Source organism: Ogataea parapolymorpha, chromosome I (assembly GCF_000187245.1).
Source record: "Ogataea parapolymorpha DL-1 chromosome I, whole genome shotgun sequence".
Lineage (NCBI taxonomy): Eukaryota > Fungi > Ascomycota > Pichiomycetes > Pichiales > Pichiaceae > Ogataea > Ogataea parapolymorpha.
In genome coordinates this window covers 761,397-783,106 of record NC_027866.1, presented here as the reverse complement: position 1 = coordinate 783,106, position 21,710 = coordinate 761,397, and the positions used below count along the sequence as shown (strand labels likewise).

Here is a 21,710-nt window from a genome sequence, read left to right as displayed (position 1 = left end):
GGCACAATTTTTTTTTTACATAATGTGCACGCTCTTTTAATCTGACAGATAAGGTAAAAATTTTGAATGCCAATAGCCGTTCATACGCGGCATCAAAATTAGTCACCGTTCACAGCCAATGCTACCACCATCGTGTCTGATAGTTGCCTATAGAATGCACGTGATTAAAGAGACATATATAAATATACAAAGCAAAAATGACACAAGTCTACATAACCGCGTGTCCGATGAATGAGATGTCTAAACGTGCTGAATGCTTTCACTCATTTTCCTTGCCCTCTGAAGATGCTTGAGCAGCAGCCTCCACAGCAGAGTCAATTGCAACCGTGACGTTGAGCTTTCTGTTCTTGTACTCTTTGTTTTCGAACTCCTTGAGTGCCTTCTGCTGGTCCTCCTCGGACTTGAATCTCACAAAGGCAATACCCTTGTTGTCGATTTGGACGTTTCTGGCCTTCAGCTTCAAGTACAGGTTCTTTGGAAGCTCTCTTCTTGGGACACGGATCCAGACTGGCTCGTACTCAGCAAACAGCTCCTTCAAATCTTTACTGGTAACAGACTTGTCGAGGTTGCCGAGGAACAACGTGGTCTTGGAAGGAACACCCTCTGACAACTTCTTCTGCTTCTCCTCCTTGGACAAAACTGGCTTTCTGGCTTTTTTCACAGGCGCGGCCGACTCAGCAGAGGTGGACTCACTCTGATCAGCAGGAGAAGCCTCTTTAGAATCGCTCTTGGCATCAGACTCAGAACCAGATGGTTTGGATTCAGTCTTAGCCTTGGCCTTACTCTTCTTCTTCGTCTTGCCGCTAGCGCTCGAAGCCGCAGACCTTTGCGCAGTCTTCTTTGGCTTTCTCTCCCTCTTTGGCGCAAGGCTTGGAGGAAGAGCAGCTCTGGCGTACACCTCTCTTTCTCCTACCGTCTTGCCGCCAATCAGCTCGATTGCCTTGGCAGCGTCTTCAGAGCTCTTGTAGACGATGAAACCGTGGCCCTTTTGAAGTTCGACGGTGGTCTGGTCTGTTTTCTTAGTGACAGTTCTGGTTGGAAGCTCCACTGACACAACCTCCAGTTCAGGAGTCAATGCTTTCAATTGATCTTCAGTAGTATCGTATGGCAAGTTACCCACAAAGACCTTGTTTGGATCAGTCTCTTCGACTGGCGATGGAGATTGCTCGGTAACTGGCTGGGCTGATTCGACTTCGGAGGCAGACATATTCAACGTTTGAGGTTCACCAGGATTCTTATTGCCGCAGTTGGGTTCCGGATAGGATTGAATTGGTGTTACAATTGGTGTTTTTTCGGTTTTAATAGCAGAGGGTTTTCAAAATTTTTCGTCCGGTGAGGGCAACACGACGGCAGACGGAGGATGGCGAGAGATATTTTTCCAGAAACGTGGAAAGCAAATGACAGGTTACCCGGTCATGGCTACTGGCTTTTTTTTCGATTTTTTAAACTCGTTCTCGTTGGATTATGGGCCCGACGCGACGATCGACCCCAGACTAGTATCCACCAATGAAAACCATAAAAATTGAAATTTTTCGGTGTAGAGTGTTTTCTTTAAAGGTCAAAAAGTTTTGTACAATATCCACTCGTGTTGATTTGCAATGTCCTTGCTTAGAAATTTCATAGACGCCCTGTCGCCAATCACCGCTTACGCAGAGGAGCCTGCCGAAGAGCCTGTTGAAGAAGTGGAAGAGGAGGCTTCCGAGGAACCACAGGAAGAGGAAGCAGGCGGTGACGACGCCGAGGAAGAGGAAGAGGACGACGAGGACGACGAAGATGAGGACGATGAGGATGAAGAGGCCGGCGACCCAATGGACGCCCTCAGAAAACAATGTTCCGAAACCAAAGAATGCGCACATTATGTTCACCACTACCAAGAGTGTGTCGAAAGAGTGACTAAAGAGATGGAGGAGCCAGGATACGACGAAAAGGAATACAAGGAAGATTGCGTGGAGGAATTCTTCCACCTCCAGCACTGTATCAACGACTGTGTTGCTCCAAAGTTGTTCTACAAGTTGAAATAAGGGATAGAAGTGTATATGTCATCAAAATAGCAGGTATTCAGAGTGTAATAGAACAAATTCTTGCACATCAAGCTATCGCTGCTACAGTCACAGTATTATCTGAAATCTTTGTTACTCTCCATTATTTATGCCTCGACTCTCTTTGGAGCGTTGGCAGCAGCAACAGCAGCAGCCTTGGCTCTCTTGGCCAGCTTAGCATTGGTCTTAGCACCCATCACACCTCCACCCCAGTGTCTTCTCTGGTCCTCGTACTTTTCGATGAAGTTAGCGTTGATGGTGGAAACGAGCTTGGCCAAAGCAGCCTCGTCCTCTGGTCTAACGTCGACCAAAGCAGCAACAGCACTGGTCTTCTGGTGAACAAGGGTTCCCAATCTAGCCTTACCCTTGACGATAGCGTATGGAACACCCATCTTTCTGCACAGAGCTGGCAGGAAGACAACCAGCTCGATTGGATCGACATCGTTGGCAATCAACACCAATTTGGCCTTCTTGTTCTCGATCAAAGAAACAACGTGGTTCAAACCGTACTTGACAACAAATGGCTTGGATGAAACGTCCTCCTTCTTCTTGCCCTCAGCAATGGCAGCAGCCTCCTTAGTGAGTCTCTCTTTCTTCTCAGCAGCAGTCTCTGGTCTGTACTTGTTCAGGAGCTTGAAAACCTCGGCAGCAGTGTTTCTGTCCAAAGTGTTGGCAAATTGAGCAATAGCTGGAGGAACCTTCAATCTCATCGAGAGCACCTTCTTTTGTCTCTGCAGTCTGATGTATTGTGGCCACTTGACAAATCTGTTCAAGGCTCTCTTTGGTTGGATGTTTTGTCCAATACCAAAGCTTCTTGGAGTGGACTCAAACAAAGGGTTCTTTGGACCAGTGCTCTTAGCAGCCTTGGTCGACAAAGGAGCTGGGGCGACCTTCTTTCCTTTTGGAGCCATGTTGTAGTTGTTAAATTATCCAAGTAAAAATTTTGAAAAATTCACCCTAGTGCTACCCACGAAAAATTTCCTCCCCTGTCTTTATGCACGTGACTTCCAAGGGAGGTTTTCTAGCCCTCTCTATTATATACGCTCCGGCATCTTCATCATCAACACCACCAGCGACGTCCAGCCGGAGAAATGCCGTGTCCGCTGTCCGGCCCCCGTCTCCTCGTTGTACTGCTCCCATGTGTATCCTGTTTTCCGGTACTGTTCGTAGATATTTTTGATCAGGTTCTTCCGCAGAGCCTCGTATATATCGCTCATCTGAGCGCGGATCTCTGGAGATGTTTCTGGCTGCGCAGCATAGTATTGCAGACTCTCCAGCACCAGGTAGTTGATGTTGACCCAAATGTGGCCTCTCCAGTAGTCCTCGCCTTCATGGAAATAAGGATCTTTCTTGGACAGCGATCTGATGCCAAACGGCGACCACAGCTGCTCAGGGTCCTGTAGCTGGTCCAGAATGTGTTTCAAATGCTCTGACGATGCCGGAATCAGCCGGTGCACAAACGGCATGATGCTGACATATCCTATATGGCACTCAAAAACGTCCTCGTCCTCTTCGTCCACCGTCACGTCGCAGTAGCTCTGGTCCTTACTGCTCCAATGGAGATCGTCCATGTTGGCGACAATGTTGTCGTATATCTCTTTGTATTGCTGTGCGTCTTCGTGTTTCTCCAGCAGGAATGCAATCCTGTACATCGACCTCGTCATCGCTCCCATCCAAGCCAGCAAATCAATGTGCAGCTCTGCTATGTCGGGCGGCGATCTTGGGTAGTCGTCGATCCCGCTGGGCAGACAATGGTCCTTTGTGCGGCCTTTCCAGCGGAACACATCGAGCACAGAGTGGCATGTTCTACCGAAAAGTTTCGTCTCCCCACGCTGCGTCCTGCGGAACCAGTCGTAGTGTTTCTGTAGCTGCGGATATATTTTATTTGCGTAGCTCACAAGCAGCTCTGGATTTTCTAGGTGCATATCACCCAGCCGCAATGGACCAGCATACGAGCCGATGTCCATTCCGTATTTGTTGGTCTCCTGGGCTTGTTTGGCCAGGTCCAGCAGTTTGGTGAAAACCAGCATCAGAGTTGGCGGGTTCGCGATGTTGGGATTCTGAACGGTAAACTCTGGAGGCACTTTGCTTCTGGCCTCGTCGCCCAAAATCTGCTCTCTGGCAATCCAGCCATCCTCGTCAATCAGTGAAAACCAGCTCTGGACGATTTCGAGCGCCAGGTCCGAGTCGTACTCCAGAACCGGCAACAGGTGGAAACCTTCGTCCCAGTAGAAACCCCGGGGAAAAAACGGTCTGCTTGGGACGGCACTGAACAGCTCGTACGGGCCCTCCGACTTGCCTTCGAGGCTGGCGTGGCTGAACTCAATATCGTCCACCACGGCGTTGCGATCCACCAGCTGGTCGCCGTAGAAGTAGCTGATTCCACCCAGAAGCTGTGAAAGCATCTCTTTTGCAAACTGGAAATGTTGGGGCTTGATAAACGGTGGAGCCAGCTGGAAGTTATGCGCAAACTTAGAGTCAAACTTCTCGTTCATCTCTGCAACTTTCTGAGGAAGCTGTTCCGCAGTCAGCGGCTCATTGTCTGCCAAGTTGAAAATAATGTCAAACTCAAAGCTGCCCTGGAAAGTTTTCTGCACAAAATGCATGTTTCCCTCGAAATTGTCGATATTCTTCATTTGGAACAGCTGTTCAGGAGGAATCCTGTCCTCCTTGTCCAGGTTTTCCTGCAACTTCTTGATGTTTTCGCCTAGAAGAGTCAAAAAGATATCTTTTGCTCGCCAAACGTTGCCTGTAGGAACCATCAGAGACAAATGTCTGGTTTTTGATGGATCGAGTCCTAGACCGCGATAGTCACCTTCCGCAACGTACTGTTTGGGCGAGCCCTTCGTGATGTCCAGATCAAATACCCCGCCAAGTCGCTCTGAGTACCCGACCAGCTTCACGTCGCCGTCGGTCACGTCGTCGGCGCCAGCATATGTCAGCTGTCCTTCTCCCTCGAGACCAGCGTAGAAAACTACTGACGTTTTGGTGTCTTTTTTCTTTGGTTTTCCAGACACACGCAATGCCCAGTTGCCGTCGTCCGTCTTGACGAAATCTGCCTCGAGTTTGAGACCGAATTGAGCGTCCTTGACAATTTCGTGGCCCCCGAGTCGAGGGTCGTATCTAGTCCATCCAAAAGTGTCCAATTGGTCGTCCTGGCGACACTCGTGGCGCAGAGCGCCGACCCCCTGGTAGCTGTCCACGTTGAACCACATCAGACCCGTTAGCAGAGACTCGGGCAGCCGAGGCTTCACTCCAAGATACAGATTCGATCGATACGCTCCCCAGAACAGCGACCTGCTGTTGGCACTGGCGTAGTCTGCCGCCAAACCGCTCAACTCCTCGCTGTTGTTGCCCAGGATTCCATACTCCGTGGCCAGAATGGAGCAGGCATAGAAAAACGAGGCCAGTAATACTTTCCACAGCATGGGAAGAATATTTTTGAAGAAATTAATATTAGTACAAATACGCAGGGCAGCGAATAATTACATAAAGCCACCCAGTTTGCGCTTCTTGCGCTTTTTTTGCGACGAGGAGCTCTGTGTCAGAAGCGAAGAGCGCGGCTGTGACGATACAGGCGGCTCCGGTTGCGAGCTTGGCGGAGACGCGATTTGGGAGCTAGCAGGAGACGATGTGTTAATCTGTGAGGACGATGAGACCAGCTGTGAGCTCTTTGGGGGCCGCGCTTGAGAAAGACGCTGCGAGAACCCGGCAAGCTTCGAGGGCCGCGTCTTCAGCTTTTTCTTGCTCTTCTGCGACGTGCTGATCACTGGTACCTGGCTCAGAGGCTCGGCGTGGCTGAAGATGCTGGTGCCCTGTGGCTCGTGCGGTCTCCATTGGTCTAACAACGCGGCCAGCTCAAACGGCAGCTGTGACCGGATTTCCTCGATTCCGCGGTCGCCCTGGTGCTTTTTATGCACAGTGAGCAGACTGAGCCCGAGGTTGATGTTGATGCGGTCCAAACACGGACTTCTCTTGTTTTGTAGTATACTTTTCAGCCGGGATTCGCGGTTCTCAAACGGCCTGAGAGGCCGGAGCAAACCGTCTGGAAGACTGTGTAGTCTCTGTATTTGCCCGACGTCGGAAAAAAGACACTCTGACGCGTCATAGACAACAAATTCGTTCTGTGCTATCAAAGACTCGAGGTTCTCAGGAACAGGCCCGGCCGTTGGAACCATCGATCCTAGGGAGAAGAACATGTCGTTCTCGTCTGCCGCGAATTTCTCCAGCAGCTTTTCAGCCTCGTTTCCGCAGCTATTGGCTTTAGTGTCCTGCAATTTAGGCAGTGCTGGAATTGTCTCCTGCTCTCTTGGTAGCTTTTTCTCTGGAACTTCAACGTCCCGCTCCGACCGCTGCATTTGCATCCTCGAGATCTCCAGATCGCGCGTGAGCTGGAAGAATACAAACTCTGTGCTGTAGTTTAGAAACGCGATAGACTGAACAGGCTCGGTCGGATGCGGGACGTAGAAATAGGGATCGCCGAAAATGCGAGCCTTGCCGTTTAAAAATCCAAATGTCACAACCAATACCAGTGCATTGATCTGCGAAATTATATGGCACTCGAACCTGTCCTTGTATTTTTGCACGGACAGTTTCAGTGAAAGGTCCTGTCCATCCAAGTGATGTGACCAGCTCAAGACGGGTTCGAAGCCGGACAACTGCACTAAACAAATCTCCCTAGTGGTCAAAAGAATGCAGTAGTCGGTCTGGCCAGCTGGAACACATAAATCCAGAAGCCGCGACCAGTAGTTTGCTACCACCTTGCAAACTTGTTGTGTTGGCGACCACACGTGCAGCGACGATCGAGACATGAGCAAAAGCTGGTCGTTTTGTTGTGAAAACCGTATTCTCTTAAAATTGGACAATTCTGCAGGATCGTGTATGGTAGACAGATACAGCCGTTTGTAGTCATTGAAATTGCGGTCCAGATCTCTTTTGATCAGCTTGAACAGCCCAAAATTCCCCTTCACGTCAATCAACGCAATATATGCCTCCATTTGAGAACAGGCACACGCGTCTGCAAAAGCCTGACCAGCAAGGCTTCTTTGCGGAATTTCCACGAGCCGGGCCACCCCGACGCTGAATCTGCTTTCCACATGGACCTCAAATATGCTAACGCTAACATTTGTGCGAACTCCAAAGTGACGAGTCTCCGGGATGGTAAAGATCTGCTTTATTCGAGAATTAAATTGAATAGCCTTGGTTGCAGACGGCATTCCAGCGGAGTCAAGGATACTGACAGCCACTATATTACCATATGATCCTGTCGTGCTAATTAAGAGACTTGCACTCACCTTATGCGCGTCGTAGTGAAGAATAGCGAGGATATCTCCGTATGTTGGATCATAGATTTTTCGATCCTGTGCTGCCAGAGACTCTTGGTGGCCTGCCTTGAGTAGCGATTTGGGCACAAAGTACGTGTCTTCTGTATTCTCTGCAATCTCGGAAGCCATTTTGATGCTGCCTGTGTCAATATCTGCCGATCTCTGGTCGAGCTGCGCTGGAACAAGACGGTGATAAGAGGACTTCAGAGGCCGTAATCGGTCTGATTTGGTGCCTCGCACCCGGGGAAAGTCAAAGGAGTCATTCGCTCGGTCGAACGTGCACGTCCCATCTACGCCGTAGGTGAGATGGACGTTTTTCCCGGGCCACATAGTAGAAGCGTATTTATTTTTTTATTTTTTTCATATTATTTTATATATCTAATGATAGGTTTGGAAACAAATCCACCGGTGTGCTCATTTATGTTCAAATTGCACAAAACTACATGTAATTGGGTCTGGAAAAATTAGCCATAACGGAATAAGACTGAGGTGATTTTGGTCTCTATCTTTTGGAGAGCTACACTCCTTGCTACCACAACCCTTCAAATGCAGCCGGATTTCTATTACGTCAGCACATTGTGGTTGTCAATGGCCTAAAAATCCATGTAGTATCCAGTTGCAATCATCACCATTCGCTTTGCACTGTAACAGCCGCGCAGGTCGTTCAGTCTCTGGTCCACTTCATCTCAAAATATCATTTGTACATGCGCAATACACATCATTTGCTAGCGTCGTCAAACGACTCGAATCTAAGGTCCCAACCGATCTGCGGACCAAGCTTAGGAAGCACCTCGGCAACGCTCTGAACATCCTTGTCACCCCTACCGGAAACGTTGATAATCACGTGCTGGTCCTTGGACATCTTCTTGGCAGCCTGGACAGCACCGTAAATGGCGTGAGACGATTCCAAAGCAGGGATGATACCTTCGTACTGCGACAGCAATCTAAATCCTTCTAAGGCTTCTGCATTGGTGGCAGCAATGAACTCAACACGGCCAGTATCCTTCCATGCAGACAATTCAGGGCCAACACCCGGATAATCCAAACCAGCAGAGACGGAGTGGGTATCGTGGACCTGTCCATCAGTGTCCTGCAGAACGTATGTCTTCACTCCGTGGAAAACACCAGGCTTTCCTGCAGTCAACGTAGCAGAGTGTCTGTCGGTGTTAAGCCCTTCACCTCCTGCTTCCACACCAAGTAGTCTCACGCCTGTGTCCTTTTCGAACGGAGAAAACATACCGGTGGAGTTGGATCCTCCACCAACACAGGCAACAACCAGATCTGGCAGCTTGCCGTCATTCATCTTCTTGAATTGCTCCTTGGTCTCGTTACCAATCACACTTTGGAACGTTCTCACCAGAATTGGATATGGATGTGGGCCAATCGCAGAGCCAACAATGTAGTGCGTGTTAGACAGGTTGGTGACCCAGTATCTAAAGGCCTCGGTGGTGGCATCTCTGAGCGTCTTCGTTCCGTTAGTAACGGCAACAACCTTGGCTCCCAAAATTCTCATCCGGAAAACGTTCAGAGCTTGTCTTCTGACGTCCTCTGCTCCCATGAAAACGGTACACTTGAGACCAAACTTGGCACATGCGGTGGCAGTGGCAACTCCGTGCTGACCTGCACCAGTCTCAGCAATGATCTCGCTCTTTCCCAGACGTCTGGCAATCAAAATTTGTGCCAACGCGTTGTTAATCTTGTGCGAACCGGTATGGTTCAGATCCTCTCTTTTTAGCCAAATTTGAGCGCCTCCCACATGCTCGGTCAGTCTATCAGCGCGGTGTAGAGATGATGGACGGCCAATGTAGTCGTACAACGAGCGGAACTCTTCCCAGAACTTTGGATCTGCAATGGCAGTCTCAAAGCCATCCTCCAGCTCTCTCAAACATGCCTGCAAAACCTCAGGCACGTACTGTCCTCCGTACTCGCCAAATCTTGGGTTGTGGAGATGCTTCTCGTCAAAAGAGACGTCTGCGCTCAGATCGAGCTCCGCCTCGAACAACGACTCACCAACAACATTTTCACCCTCTCCGGTCAAAATCGACCTCACATATTTCTCGGCAGTAGCAGCCCTCTGGCCTTCCGGGGACTCGTCCAGCAGCGAAACCAGCTTGGAACCTATCACAACACCGTCTGCAGATGAGCCAACTTGAAGGAAGTGCTCTCGGGTGGAAACACCAAACCCAACAGCCAACGGAGCCTTGCCTCCAGTTATTTTGCGGACGCGGTCGACCAAAATTCCAACACTGGTGCTCACAGAGATGGAGTCACCTGTGGTGCCCATACGAGAAACCACGTATATAAAGGAATCGGAAATGTCGCCGAGCAACTTGAGTCTTTCGTCGGTGGTAGACGGAGCAACCAATGGCACGTATGACATGCCCTCGTCCTTGCAGTATCCTCTAAATTTCAACGCCTCTTCTGGTGGCAAGTCGACGACGATAAATCCGTTGGCGCCTGCCAAACGAGAGTCTCTAATCATCTCTCTCTCGCCGTATTGCAGAATAGGATTGTAGTATCCCATGAGAACCAATGGAACAGTCACTCCAGCAGCTCTGGCCTTCTTCACCATGTCCAGCACCATACGCACAGTCACACCGTTGCGCAGAGCAACGGTGTTGGAGTGCTGAATCACTGGTCCATCGGCCATTGGATCAGAAAATGGAACACCAAGCTCAATGACATCCACACCGCCAGCCTGCAGACTCTGCAAGATTGGGACAGTCTCCTCGATGGTGGGGTGTCCAGCAGTGACAAAGGTCACGAGAGCTGTTCTCTTCTCAGACTTGGCCTTGATAAAAGCTTCTCTTAAAGCAGTTGCCATACTGTTATCTAGTGAAAAAAATCAGTCATTGGGGGATTTTTTGAGCCGGGCGAAAAAAAAGTGGATAGTCCCGTCGATCGTCGCCTATTTCTTTTTTGCTGCAGGCTTCGCCTTGGAAGGCGGCCGTTTCGCGGCGCTATTCTTCATTCCTGGCGACCCTACGCTTCCCGATGACGGCGGTCCACCCATCTCTATCGAGGAGATCAGCGGATTTTTTGTGGAGTCGATCTTGTTGAGAGATTGTTCGTTCAAGAACTTGGTTTCGATCTTCACCTCATGCGGTTCAACCTTGATCTGATCCTCAGGATTGGCTCCCATTTTCAGCTTGGCGTATCTAACCACCGGAAGTAATCTTTTGTATGCATTTTGATATGAATCCAGATTGCTCTTGAGCAAATTGATCTGCGTCGCCACCTCCTGATAAAACACTGACGACGTGGTGTCCTCATCTATGGAGGCCAGAAGCCTTATGTAGCGGGCCATTTCGTATCGCAAACCGCTTATGTGAGATCGGAGCTCTTGTATTTCCAGGATGATAGAATCGATGTCCAATTTGCCGTTCTCGAGGTCCTGGATCGCTATAGTCTCTGTCATGGGGGTACTCAGTCCACTGGACCCCGGAAGAGGCCCCGACGGCGTTAGATTGGTGGCAGGCGTGGGCATAGACATGTCTTGTGAAACACTAAATTGGGTATAGAAATTTAATCTATTGGAGTGTCAGCTTACATAATCGGCGTCGTGGTAGCTATTTTCTGCGACGGATAGTAACCGTATCGTTCTCCAGCGTCCACTCAATATTGTGATCTTTGCAGAGTTCCTCCCACGACGTATTCACAAAGTTCAGTAACACTCTTTTGTTCAGCATAAAATACGATCGATGCAGCGTGTCAACTTCCGTCTGTCTGAATGCTTTGAGTCTAAGATCCATTACGGACTTGTAGCAAGGATTCTTGGACAAATAATTATATTGGTGCGTCCAGAGGTAGAAATCTTTAATCATAAGAGCGTAAGTTGCAAAGAAGGCGGCCTCGGGAGCGCATGAAGCAGGTTTACCAAAGTTTGGCGCGATGTCAAAGTTCAGCAATAGTAATTCAAACACTGACTCGAATTCTCCGTTGTAATGGGCCTTGTGTAATGCCAGAATCAACAGTACTGGTTCTTTTTCAGTGCTGGACATGAGTTGGTTTTTTTTCTCGGCTTCCATTAGATGCAATATACTAGGGACGTACGACTGATGATGGCCTATTGAGGCAGAATAACGGATCGAATTCACAAACACGTCTTTTGCAAACTCGGTATGCGGTTGAGAAAGAAGGCTTTCCCTCAGTTTGCGAAAGTCCATGAGAATTGAATCTGGTTTGGCATTGGTCTTGATGTTGGACTGAATTTTGGTCAAGAGATCTCTTCGAGCAGATTCGTTCTGCTGCAACCGGAGGTCCTCCCCTCGACTGATCAGGCCGAACTCTGCGTTTTTTGAAAGTCTGATATGGTCCTGATCCTTTAGAAACCTGTTTCGACGCCTTTCAAGGGCATCAGGATCTTGCAGCACAGATTTGGTAAAACCCTTTTTCTCGTCCCTGAGATTTTTCATTGATAAGTAAATTATTTACTCGAATTTTAATTTAATTGATTTATGAGCGAGCTGAAAAGGGCTGCCGAAGAGCACGGTGGAGACCTAAAACGGGCCAAGCTGGAGAGTCGCGATTTATCTGAGCTTCAAAACATGAATCTTTTTCCGGAAATTGGCGTTCAGCAAGCGGAGACCAACAGTAACGAGCTTGAGATCACGAAAAATCCAAACGAGCTAGACATTAACGCCACCACAGAAGGTTCGAGCGACGAATCAGAAGATGAAAAGGAACTATCGTCAAAACTCATAGCAATCCCAGGAACAAATATAGTGCTGGATTCAGAGGAAGATATTCAGAAATGGATCGAAGAGCGACGCAAAAACTGGCCCACGAACAAAAGAGTACAAGAAAAGAAGAGTCTGCAGAAGGAGCAGACGCAGCCGAAACCGAACGAGCCACGAAACCGCCGTGTGTGTAGATTTTGGCAGAACTCGCGCAATTGCAAAAACGGAGCAAAATGCAGATTTCTGCACGAGTCGGGTCCTCAAAGACCTCGACAACTACCTAATCATAAAGTCAAACAAATCCAGGGGTTGTCTGTGCAAATTCCTCAACGGTTTACTCCACTAGTTCACAAAGGACGCTCGTTGCACAATTTGGTGGCAGAGAGAGAAATGCTCGACGAAAACGTCAAACTTTTGGGAATATTCAAGAAATTGATTGATAATAACCTTATACAGGACTGGACCGAGCTGAAACAACGGCTCAATCTTGATAAAGAGAATTAACAATTTAGCGTAATTAATAACGAAGCATAATTAATTTTATTATATTCACATACCCCTGAAAGCGTTCTTACTTGCACGACGTCTTCCTTCATAATTCTGCCGCGTTTTGCCTCTATCTTCGTTGCTTTCAATCCGCACCTTCTTCTTCTTCTGTGGAACAAAGCTTATCTCGGCCTCTCCACGAACGTTTTTGTGCACCCTGACTTGCTGCTTCTGTTCTCTTTCTTGTTCTCTTTCCCTATTAACATCCTTCAGTCGCTTGCCAAACGACAAATTCTTGTGGTCTGTTTTTCCTGTCAGTTCGGCTGCAGCGTCCAAAGGTTTCATGGAAACAGTCTGTATTTTTTTGAGGTATTCTTCTTTCTCCAGCTCCTCTCTCAGTCTTTGGTCCTGCTTCCTTCTGATCTCCTGGCGTTTCTGGATAGTAGCCTCGTCCTCACTTTCGCTCTCACTTTCACTATCACTTTCACTATCACTATCTCCTCCAGGGTTCATTTTCTCCTCGTCGGACTCCTCAGCTGCCGTCAGTGGCTTACTACCCTGGACAGGATTAAGCTGCTTGTAGTCATGCGACTCCTCGTCAATTTGGAACATTGGGTCCTCAAACATCTCCTTGAAACGATCATCGTTGACAACTTGCTCTGCAGCATCAGAACCAAGTTTCTGTCCAAGCTTGGTAGCATAGTCCTTGTTGACCTTAATCTTAGTGTTAGAAATGGCTCCAGTACTCCGGATACGAGATTCTCTTTCTTTCTCCACACGCTTCTTGATTTCACGCTCACGTTGGTCTTGAATTGCGTTAGGATTGGCAATCAGGTTCACCTTGTCGTACAGCTCGGTGTCAATGAAATAACCATGCATGTACGCACGCATAACCTTTGTACCGATGAGATGAGAGATATTGAGACGAACGACGTCTTGCTTGGTGATGAATCTATAGTTCGAGTAAACTGTGTCTGAAGGCTTCTCTTCCAGCTCCTCGGTGATGTTGTCGAGGAAAGAACACCATTTAGGAGCTGGGCCGAGAGCTGGGATGTAATAAGTATGCATAGGAATCGATTCGTTAGCCATGAAAAACATGCCGGAGTCAGGAATGTACTCCACATCATTTATATCAACACTTGGTTCCATGCTAGCAAACAGATCGCCGCTGTGACGGTCCCATATTTTAGCGATTTTTTTGTCCGAGGTCATAATTTTGTTGCTCACACTAGAACTATCGTCCAACCAGGTTATCTTGTTAATTGCGAATCCATAACCTTGGTCTTTAGTCATTAAAGGTTGCGATCGACGGAGGTCATACAACAATGAGACTCCATTTGAGGTACCCACAGCCATGTTTAGCCCATCATTGCGGAATTTGAGTGCTGTGACTTGGGTAGAGGGCATTTCAGAACCGTCAATGATCTCCATCTTGACCACTCTCTGTCTTGCCCTGTGATCCCAAAACTCCACGGTGCCGTCCTCTAGTCCGGCACCGACCAGGCCGTGAACATTGTTTATATCAAGAATGTTAACACCAGACTCACTATCTATCTCAAAAGGCTGCATGAAGCGTCCTTGTTCCAAGTTGAGTCTGTAGATCTCGTTTCCCGCCGCTCCCACATACAAATCACAGTTCACCTCGTTGTACGCCAAAGAGCGACCAAATTTAGGAACACGGGTTCTGTAATGCATTCCCCCTTTCACCTGAAACTCGATGGAGCGATCATTTTGCAAATGCACAGACTTGGTCCAGTCGTCACTGAGAAGCAGGAAGTCCACATTCTCACAGTCCGTGTGGCGCTCGAACTTGAGAGAAAGGTTGGCAAAGTCATAAACGTGAATCTGTGGCTTGTAAGTTCCCGTTGCCATCGCATATTGGCCATCGCGAGTGACTCTGATCCGGTTAGAGGCTTCACTGAACTCAAAATCTTGGATTAACTCCACACGATTCTGGTAATCGATATCATTTTTCAAAGCCCGCTTGCGTTTACGGGCAATCCAATCGGGAAGAGATCTGGCCACGTTAGTTCCCGAGATCTGGTAGACCGAGACGTCGTTGGCAGTCGTAGATTTTAAAACCATTAAAAATAAGGGAAAATATTTTTAAAAAATATTTTTTTGATTATATTTTTTTTTGTCTGGTCGATCGACTTGAAAATCTTGTATCATTCGTGTATTTTGTTAGATGGACATTGCTCAGCTTAACAATCCTGTCGCTCAAGACTCCGCCGTTGACTATAGCGAACTGTACGAAGATTTGCTTACCAAATATGCCAAGGTGCATTCTGATGCACAGAAGCTCAAAAACAAAGAAATACGAACGAACAGGCTGATCAAGTATCTTGAACTTCGAAACAGTATGCTTGTCCAGCTCTTGATGCGCGCCGAATCGCTAAGATTGAATGGAACCCAATCAAAAATGTCCGGCAATCAGGAACAGGAAATCCTGCAGTCCGTTCTGTCCCAAAAGCCATATCTACAGAACATCCTTCAACCGTTAACACAAAACACAGGGGATTTAGATTCTCTCGAGCTCTCGCAATTTTACGAATTGCTAGAAAAAAACCCCAACTCGTCCGTTTTGAACAACGATCTTGAATCAGTACTAGATCTTGACGACGGCGCTGATAGAAAAAGAAAACTGGAACCAGCTACAGACATCTCATAACTATGCATTAGTCATTCTACTCAATCACCACGAGCTTCTTCTTCTTTGGCTTCTTTGGCTTTTTAACCACCACAGGCGGCTCCTGTTTTTGCTCTAGTTTCTCAAACTCTTTTCGCATTATCTCTACCTCCTCGGTGTGGTCAGGTTCGTCAGGTGATTTAGTGAGGTCGAAGTCCGACAGAGTCGAAGAGTCAATGAGTAACTTACTTCTGCCCTTCTTCTTCTTCGGCTTGAACACAGGCTCAGAAGCAGACTCTTCGCCAGGGTCTTCGTCGCCCAGAACAAGCACTTTCTCCTTTTTGATCTTCTTTTTGCTAGGCTTCTTGCGTTTGGTCTCCACAAAAGGTTCTGAAATTGAGACATCATCCGGAGTGCTTGTGTCCATCGAGATATAGAATGGATCGCCTATCCTGTCGGAGCGCTCTGGGCGACCTTTAAGTGGCTCGTCCTCGCCATGGTCATCGGATGAATGGTTGATCTCGGACACCAGTTCTTCCTCGTATTCCTCCTGCTGACGCTGCAGAGTCTCTTTTTCCTCGATTCCAGCAAGCATCCGCTGGAATTCAGAAATAGACTCGTGGTCAATAGCTGTGTCCAGGTCTATGGCTATAGGGATGCGACTTTGGGCGTGTGGACCAACAGGCTTAATTGGATATTGTTCAAATAGCTGCGCGTACCCAGAGACCAGAAAATTGGGGAAGCTCTCTTCCTCCGTCTCGACAGCCTCCAGTACGAGCTTCAGAAGTTCAGTAAAGGAAATAGCGCGCTCCTGAACCTCAAAATTCACAGACTGATGGAATTTCTCCAGCCACCTGATCAATATTTGGCAAACCTCGATCACGTGCACCCGGTCTTCAGGACCCCAATTCAGTCTCAAAGAGAGACAGTACTTCCCAAATAGTTTGGCCATAGACTGAATATAAACACCGAGTGTAGGATCCATGAGGTCAGTGAGAGTATCAAAGTCTTCCTGGGCCACAACGCTCTTAATAATTTGTGCGCCTGTGATTTTGTACACTTCCTCGTTATCACTGTCGTCGTTATCGTCGTCATCCAGTGTCGTGATATAGTCTGTATAGTACTCCCCAACAAGCCACATGCAATTGTATAGACCTTCCTTTAAGCTGACCAGTCGCGAACTATCAAGTACCAGCTCCAGACAGCGTTGAACCAATCTGCTGCGAATACTTGGAACCCTCAATCCCACACTCATGAATTGCGATGTGACCATTCTTTCAACTCCAGCAAGCCTGTTCTCGGCATTGATATTGAGAATGTCGCCAAGAACACCAAGATACCATTGGAAATTTGGAATGCGCTCGTAATTGTCCATGGAGCAGATCTGGATGATTTTGGTGATGACAAGCAGCCTATACTTATCTGACACGATGAGAGGACTCTGAAACGCCAATTCAGTCTCAACGTTAATGGATTCCAATCTTTCTGCCTGCTCATCCACAGGAATCAACTGGACAAGTAGTCTGGACACAATAGAAACGATGTTCCTGTCGGTCACGAGAGAATCAATCAGTTCCAAAGACTTTTCTCTGATTGTGGGGTCGGGATCGTAGGTGGATGCCATAATGACTTTTTCATGCTTTTTGATGAGCTCCTTGTGAATTTTGCAGGTTTTGATGAACGCCAGCAACCCAACATACCTCAAATCCTGATCGCTGTTTTGAATAAAGCCGATCAGTTTGCTGATTATCAGTTTTGCAACTTTGGTATCGTCAGGCGTAAGCATTTTTCCATTGTGGATGCAATTGATTGACTCATAAACCAAAGAAAGTGCCGTCGTGCTGTTCATGAGGTCCACCACCTCTGGCAGCAATATATAGCGGAGACGAGGCTCTTCAAGACACAGATACGACAACAGTTTCAGAAGTCTGATAACCATCCAGTTGTTGTTCGATTCCTTTAGCAGCCCAAAGAGTCGCGGCGCAAGCTCCACGTAGTTTTTCGGATTATTATGAGCAAGCTCGCAAATGACGTTTACAGTGGCAGAGACCACGGACCCGTCTTCGTCGTCCAGCTTTTCTATCAATTTGTCGAAATGCAGTCTCAATGCGTCAGGATACTTGAGGAAGATCTTATACATGGCCAAGACGGCCTTTTTTCTGATGAATGGCTTGGAATGGGAAAGCATTCGCACCATATCGTCACAGATATCCTGTGCCAGCTCAGGTGTGACTATGGTCGCAATGCCGCTGATAGCCACGCCTGTATCCACAGAATTGCCCGAATTGATGTCCTTTTTCAGCAAATTGGTCATAAGCATGAGCACGTCATCGTTGTTCTGTCGTTGGAAGAGCTGCATCGCAGCAAGGTATCCTATTCTTTTGTGTTGGAACTTCGGCGACGAAATGACCTCCAGCACGTGGAACGAGCACCAGCTCATGTCGTAGCCGTACATCTCCAAGTATGCTAGCTTGAGGATCGCCATGGACTTTAGTTCGAGGTCGTTTGTTTTCAGCTCAGCCCGACATTCCTGGATGGATTTGTCGAAGAACGCAGCCAATTTCTCAGGATCCTGATTATTCGCCCTGATCCCCCTGATGAGGTCCGTCAGAGACTTCTCAAATGAAATCCCGAACGGCCGCAAGCGCGCTCTTATTATATCCCTGGACATAAGGTTCCGACAAGAAAAATAATAAATTTAATTATTCTGCATGGTTCTTGACGCAAACAGTTTCGAGGTCGACTCCGATTCTCAGTCGTACACAAACACAACCACCGAGGAGACGCCGGTGGAGGAGCAGTCCACGTTTAATGCAGTAGACTATCTCATTGGCTCGCTCAATAGCTCCCTGGACTCTGTGCAGCTAGATCGCTCGCTCATGATGCAATCGCAGGTTTCGGGCACGATAAATAACACGATGCAGGACTTATTACGAACGATGAACGAGGTGAGCGAAAAACTGGAAAATCACATCAAACGGTACGAGCAGCTAAAAACGCAGATCATCCCAGAGTTAAACGCAAACCTGGACAAGAACACCAAGCTGTGCAATAAATTAACAAAGAAAATAAAAGAGACTTATCCTGTGGAGTACTCCAAGAGCCGGGATAAGGTGCTCAATCGCGTGACCGAAGAGGACGAGGACCTCTACATATAAAATAAAGCCTGAATATATTGCAAAACGAACTAAAATCCTCATGACTCAATGGATCGAGACTGGAACGTCGAAAGCCAACTTTGACTCGCCTTGATACAGCACATCGCGCGGCAGCTTCACGTGGAAGCGCAGGAAATAGAAGCGTCCACAAAACATGAAGTCAAAGGACGGAATGACGATATCCTTTTTTGGCTTAGTTAGGATGATCTCATACGAGGCCGGGCCCTTTTTCTTGTATTGAATCACCTTTGGCATCTTGTTTGCCGTGAATTTGAACGTGCTTAAACTTTTCACAAGCTCCAATGAGTCTTCATTGCCGCAACTCTCCAAACTTGTCTCCAGCTCTTTGAACTTGGGCCTAATAGCCGTCTCAAAAGGAACGTGGTTAATAAACCACTCAGAAGGAATATGGACGGGTAATTTGTGCTGGCTGTAGTAGTTGACGGCATACAGGTCGATCGAGCTGATTTTCATTTCTTCTTTAAAGGCAATGGTAATGCTCCGTTTCGTCTGCAGGTGGCCCGAACTTAGCGAGTAATCTAGACATTTGTCGATAAACATGCCAGGCTTGTTTTTCAGCTGAAGTCGGAAAACCTCACGCTCTTGTGATACTCGGAACGAGTACGCGGGCGTTTCTTCAGCTTTCGCCCCAGGCGGCGGCTCACTTTTGATTTGCAAAGTTCTGATCTCGTCTTCTAGCGAGTTAACAAGCAAGCGTAGTTCATCGACGGGGTCGAGCAACCTTAAAGCGTCGTCTGCTTGCAACTTGGGCGTGAATGCAACCATGTGTCTGCTGTGTCGTCTGATTACGAGCTCATCCTTGGTCTCACTGAGTTCAAGCAATCTGGCATTGACGGAGTAGCTGATGCTAAAACTGTCGCAGCTATAATCTCCACCAAAGCAGTTTTCACGCATAAATAACGAGTCTTGGATCTGAGAGTGAATCTTGTGTCTGAGATGCAAATCTCCCATGTTTGGAGGCAGAGGAAGCCCCGATTTGGACGTTTCCGGAATTTGGAATTTGAAGCGGACCATATAAAAGCTGTTTGGTCTTAAAACACGGTCTGGCGGCAGCCCTGCATCAGGATCCTCGCATAAACAGCTGGCTTCAAAATCTATCATGTCCAGGAAGTTATGGATAAGCATTTTGGAGGATGACTTCAAAGCCCAAAAATACCCTTCAAAACTAACAAAGATGTTGTCAAAGGGGATTGGATAGGGTCCGATATTGTGGACTTTCACCGTTCCTTTCACAATGTCTCCGCTAGTGACTGGAGCATAATGAACATTCGTGAAGTCATCCAATTGAATATCAATGTACACAGAACTTTGATCCATGTACCTTAGTTTGTCAATCTTCCTCCACACAGAGTTCTGCTGGTCCGAAACCAAAGAGGCCCTTCCGTCTTGAGGTTCCTCACGAACCTCAAATGACATTCTCGGTCTTCCGCCGGCCTCATTTGCGACCTCAGAGTAATCCGGTGGAGAATCAAGCTTGTGATCGTTAATGATCTCGTCCAGGTGTCTATTCAGATAGCGGTGGAGCTGGTATGAGGGCAGGAAATCTTGCATTGTTTGTGGTTCTTCAGATGGCGATTGTGAGGAAGGCTTAGTTTTGTCGTGCCTGTTGGTATCTTTTTCTGAGCTGTTTATTTTGATTACAAATCCTCAAGGGAGTAATCTTTTACTGCAACGGTGTGCTTCTATATTTATGGGCCATATGGTGTAGAATATGAGTCTAAGCTAATCGATTCACGCGGGCGGGAGCAAACAATAAAAAAATATAATTACAATAGACTAATAGTTTAAATCTTATTTTCCGCGCAGGCAAGAGTAGATATTTAAAATGAGGGAAGCACAATATATATCGCGTGTGAACTGTAGCTGGTCAATTGTGTGCTCTTCTCAGAGGCAACTCTGGCTAGAAAAGAAGTGAATCGGCTGAGTTGCGTAGAAATGTCGTCGCGAGAGCGCAACAGTGTAGACGAACTGAAATATAGCAAGTCCGTCTCCAATCCCGAACAGTGCACATATGCAATTAAATCCTCGATTCGGCAGCGGGGTTAAGTATCCGACAGCATTTTAGTTTCCGAATCGACATTGTTTGAAGCTCGGCCAATAAATAATAGCAGCACCCAAGAGCTCGTGCCTGATGAGTCATGGGTCTATTCTTGCTACGCCTGCAGTACTCAATTCACATAGATTTTGGAGAATTCAGCAGTACCCGCAGGAGCAGTGGGAGGAACCTGTAGCCAATTAAGCTCGTCGTATTGTGCCTCACCCTCGATAACGTGGAATGTGTATGCGTTTCTGGACATTCTGGACAGGTTTCTTTCGGATTTATGGATGACTCTATTGTGGATCAACACGAGGCTGCCAGCTGGAATTTCCACACAAACAAACTCTGAGTCATTCGGGTCGTTTGTAGCTTTAGTTTCCTTGAGTGTTTTGGGATCCACGAATTTCGTGCCACCATTTTCCAGATCCTTCACAAAACGACGTTTGATCTCGGCAGTTTTATGGGAACCAGGCACAAAGCTCAGACATCCGTTTTGCAGAGTACAAGGCTCCAAAGCAAACCAGAATCCGATACAAGATTGAGGTTCTGTGTAAAGAAACTCTCCGTCCTGGTGGTTAGGCACTTTCCCACCAATTTCTGGTTGCTTGATGATAACCATACTTTGTAGCGCGCGAGGGTCCTTGAAACCCAGTTGCTTGCATATTGCAGCAATATCTTCAGTGATGGTAATCTTCTTGAACGCTTCGTTTTTCATGTGCAACCCATGTCCTATCTTGTTGACAGCCTTTGGCAATGGCTTGACCAGCTCGCCATTTTCAAAAGCGTCTACCTCGAAAAAATAGCGTATCTTGTCTGACGAGTTGATAAAGTAGTCGTCGCCAACATGTTCCTCGTCCTCATCAGTAGTGAACTTAGTGAGAGGGTGTGTTTTGAGATCGATCTCGCCCAGTAGTTTTTGAATCTCGTCATTCAACTCTTTTACAGTTTCAGGACTGAGGTAGTTCTCAATGGCAATACAGCCATCTCTATCAAATTGTGCTAGCTGCTTTTGAGTAAGCATATTTTGATTTCCTTATCATTTTTTTTTTCACAGCTTAATTCACCATGGCAGATATTCCACCGTAAGTACGAAATATTATAGCACTAATGCCTAGTCGCGTTATCAAAAAGCTCATTATCTGCACCGCATTGATGATCATTGCTCCATTGCTCACCTTTTTCGTGAGCAGGGCAGTGTTCAGCAACTCCATCGTGTCAGGAGGCTTGGCGGCCTTAGTGGCCAACATCGTGTTGATTGGCTACGTGATTGTTGCGTTTAATGAGGATATTGACAAGGATTCGAAAGAAAAGAAGGAAGAGTGAAATCATGCATAGA

At 47.4% G+C, this 21,710-nt stretch overlaps 16 protein-coding genes across 16 annotated transcripts; 5 read left to right on the top strand and 11 right to left on the bottom strand.

Moving 5' to 3' along the window:
• Nucleotides 1-259: 259 nt before the first annotated feature.
• HPODL_02288 (uncharacterized protein) lies at nucleotides 260-1,207 on the bottom strand (the record flags this gene model as incomplete). The annotated part of the gene is made up of 1 exon (XM_014081914.1): nucleotides 260-1,207. The coding sequence occupies one exon, from the start codon at nucleotides 1,205-1,207 to the stop codon at nucleotides 260-262; it is 948 nt and encodes a 315-aa protein (XP_013937389.1).
• Nucleotides 1,208-1,598: 391 nt separating this feature from the next.
• Nucleotides 1,599-2,021, top strand: HPODL_02287 (uncharacterized protein; the record flags this gene model as incomplete). Its single annotated transcript, XM_014081913.1, has 1 exon — nucleotides 1,599-2,021. One exon carries the CDS (start codon nucleotides 1,599-1,601, stop codon nucleotides 2,019-2,021), a length of 423 nt encoding a protein of 140 aa, XP_013937388.1.
• Nucleotides 2,022-2,146: 125 nt separating this feature from the next.
• Nucleotides 2,147-2,950, bottom strand: HPODL_02286 (60S ribosomal protein L8-B; the record flags this gene model as incomplete). The annotated part of the gene is made up of 1 exon (XM_014081912.1): nucleotides 2,147-2,950. The coding sequence occupies one exon, from the start codon at nucleotides 2,948-2,950 to the stop codon at nucleotides 2,147-2,149; it is 804 nt and encodes a 267-aa protein (XP_013937387.1).
• Nucleotides 2,951-3,073: 123 nt separating this feature from the next.
• HPODL_02285 (Mannosyl-oligosaccharide glucosidase) lies at nucleotides 3,074-5,467 on the bottom strand (the record flags this gene model as incomplete). The annotated part of the gene is made up of 1 exon (XM_014081911.1): nucleotides 3,074-5,467. The coding sequence occupies one exon, from the start codon at nucleotides 5,465-5,467 to the stop codon at nucleotides 3,074-3,076; it is 2,394 nt and encodes a 797-aa protein (XP_013937386.1).
• Nucleotides 5,468-5,524: 57 nt separating this feature from the next.
• Nucleotides 5,525-7,492, bottom strand: HPODL_02284 (uncharacterized protein; the record flags this gene model as incomplete). The annotated part of the gene is made up of 1 exon (XM_014081910.1): nucleotides 5,525-7,492. One exon carries the CDS (start codon nucleotides 7,490-7,492, stop codon nucleotides 5,525-5,527), a length of 1,968 nt encoding a protein of 655 aa, XP_013937385.1.
• A 589-nt stretch (nucleotides 7,493-8,081) lies between these two features.
• HPODL_02283 (Tryptophan synthase) lies at nucleotides 8,082-10,187 on the bottom strand (the record flags this gene model as incomplete). The annotated part of the gene is made up of 1 exon (XM_014081909.1): nucleotides 8,082-10,187. The coding sequence occupies one exon, from the start codon at nucleotides 10,185-10,187 to the stop codon at nucleotides 8,082-8,084; it is 2,106 nt and encodes a 701-aa protein (XP_013937384.1).
• An 84-nt stretch (nucleotides 10,188-10,271) lies between these two features.
• HPODL_02282 (uncharacterized protein) lies at nucleotides 10,272-10,856 on the bottom strand (the record flags this gene model as incomplete). The annotated part of the gene is made up of 1 exon (XM_014081908.1): nucleotides 10,272-10,856. One exon carries the CDS (start codon nucleotides 10,854-10,856, stop codon nucleotides 10,272-10,274), a length of 585 nt encoding a protein of 194 aa, XP_013937383.1.
• A 76-nt stretch (nucleotides 10,857-10,932) lies between these two features.
• Nucleotides 10,933-11,778, bottom strand: HPODL_02281 (uncharacterized protein; the record flags this gene model as incomplete). The annotated part of the gene is made up of 1 exon (XM_014081907.1): nucleotides 10,933-11,778. One exon carries the CDS (start codon nucleotides 11,776-11,778, stop codon nucleotides 10,933-10,935), a length of 846 nt encoding a protein of 281 aa, XP_013937382.1.
• Nucleotides 11,779-11,820: 42 nt separating this feature from the next.
• Nucleotides 11,821-12,546, top strand: HPODL_02280 (uncharacterized protein; the record flags this gene model as incomplete). Its single annotated transcript, XM_014081906.1, has 1 exon — nucleotides 11,821-12,546. The coding sequence occupies one exon, from the start codon at nucleotides 11,821-11,823 to the stop codon at nucleotides 12,544-12,546; it is 726 nt and encodes a 241-aa protein (XP_013937381.1).
• Nucleotides 12,547-12,591: 45 nt separating this feature from the next.
• HPODL_02279 (Ribosome biogenesis protein ENP2) lies at nucleotides 12,592-14,613 on the bottom strand (the record flags this gene model as incomplete). The annotated part of the gene is made up of 1 exon (XM_014081905.1): nucleotides 12,592-14,613. One exon carries the CDS (start codon nucleotides 14,611-14,613, stop codon nucleotides 12,592-12,594), a length of 2,022 nt encoding a protein of 673 aa, XP_013937380.1.
• A 103-nt stretch (nucleotides 14,614-14,716) lies between these two features.
• HPODL_02278 (uncharacterized protein) lies at nucleotides 14,717-15,199 on the top strand (the record flags this gene model as incomplete). Its single annotated transcript, XM_014081904.1, has 1 exon — nucleotides 14,717-15,199. The coding sequence occupies one exon, from the start codon at nucleotides 14,717-14,719 to the stop codon at nucleotides 15,197-15,199; it is 483 nt and encodes a 160-aa protein (XP_013937379.1).
• A 16-nt stretch (nucleotides 15,200-15,215) lies between these two features.
• Nucleotides 15,216-17,828, bottom strand: HPODL_02277 (AP-3 complex subunit delta; the record flags this gene model as incomplete). The annotated part of the gene is made up of 1 exon (XM_014081903.1): nucleotides 15,216-17,828. One exon carries the CDS (start codon nucleotides 17,826-17,828, stop codon nucleotides 15,216-15,218), a length of 2,613 nt encoding a protein of 870 aa, XP_013937378.1.
• A 40-nt stretch (nucleotides 17,829-17,868) lies between these two features.
• Nucleotides 17,869-18,315, top strand: HPODL_02276 (uncharacterized protein; the record flags this gene model as incomplete). The annotated part of the gene is made up of 1 exon (XM_014081902.1): nucleotides 17,869-18,315. One exon carries the CDS (start codon nucleotides 17,869-17,871, stop codon nucleotides 18,313-18,315), a length of 447 nt encoding a protein of 148 aa, XP_013937377.1.
• Nucleotides 18,316-18,360: 45 nt separating this feature from the next.
• On the bottom strand, nucleotides 18,361-19,887 carry HPODL_02275 (uncharacterized protein; the record flags this gene model as incomplete). The annotated part of the gene is made up of 1 exon (XM_014081901.1): nucleotides 18,361-19,887. The coding sequence occupies one exon, from the start codon at nucleotides 19,885-19,887 to the stop codon at nucleotides 18,361-18,363; it is 1,527 nt and encodes a 508-aa protein (XP_013937376.1).
• A 617-nt stretch (nucleotides 19,888-20,504) lies between these two features.
• On the bottom strand, nucleotides 20,505-21,395 carry HPODL_02274 (Phytanoyl-CoA dioxygenase domain-containing protein; the record flags this gene model as incomplete). Its single annotated transcript, XM_014081900.1, has 1 exon — nucleotides 20,505-21,395. The coding sequence occupies one exon, from the start codon at nucleotides 21,393-21,395 to the stop codon at nucleotides 20,505-20,507; it is 891 nt and encodes a 296-aa protein (XP_013937375.1).
• An 86-nt stretch (nucleotides 21,396-21,481) lies between these two features.
• On the top strand, nucleotides 21,482-21,697 carry HPODL_02273 (putative membrane protein; the record flags this gene model as incomplete). The annotated part of the gene is made up of 1 exon (XM_014081899.1): nucleotides 21,482-21,697. One exon carries the CDS (start codon nucleotides 21,482-21,484, stop codon nucleotides 21,695-21,697), a length of 216 nt encoding a protein of 71 aa, XP_013937374.1.
• Nucleotides 21,698-21,710: the final 13 nt, after the last annotated feature.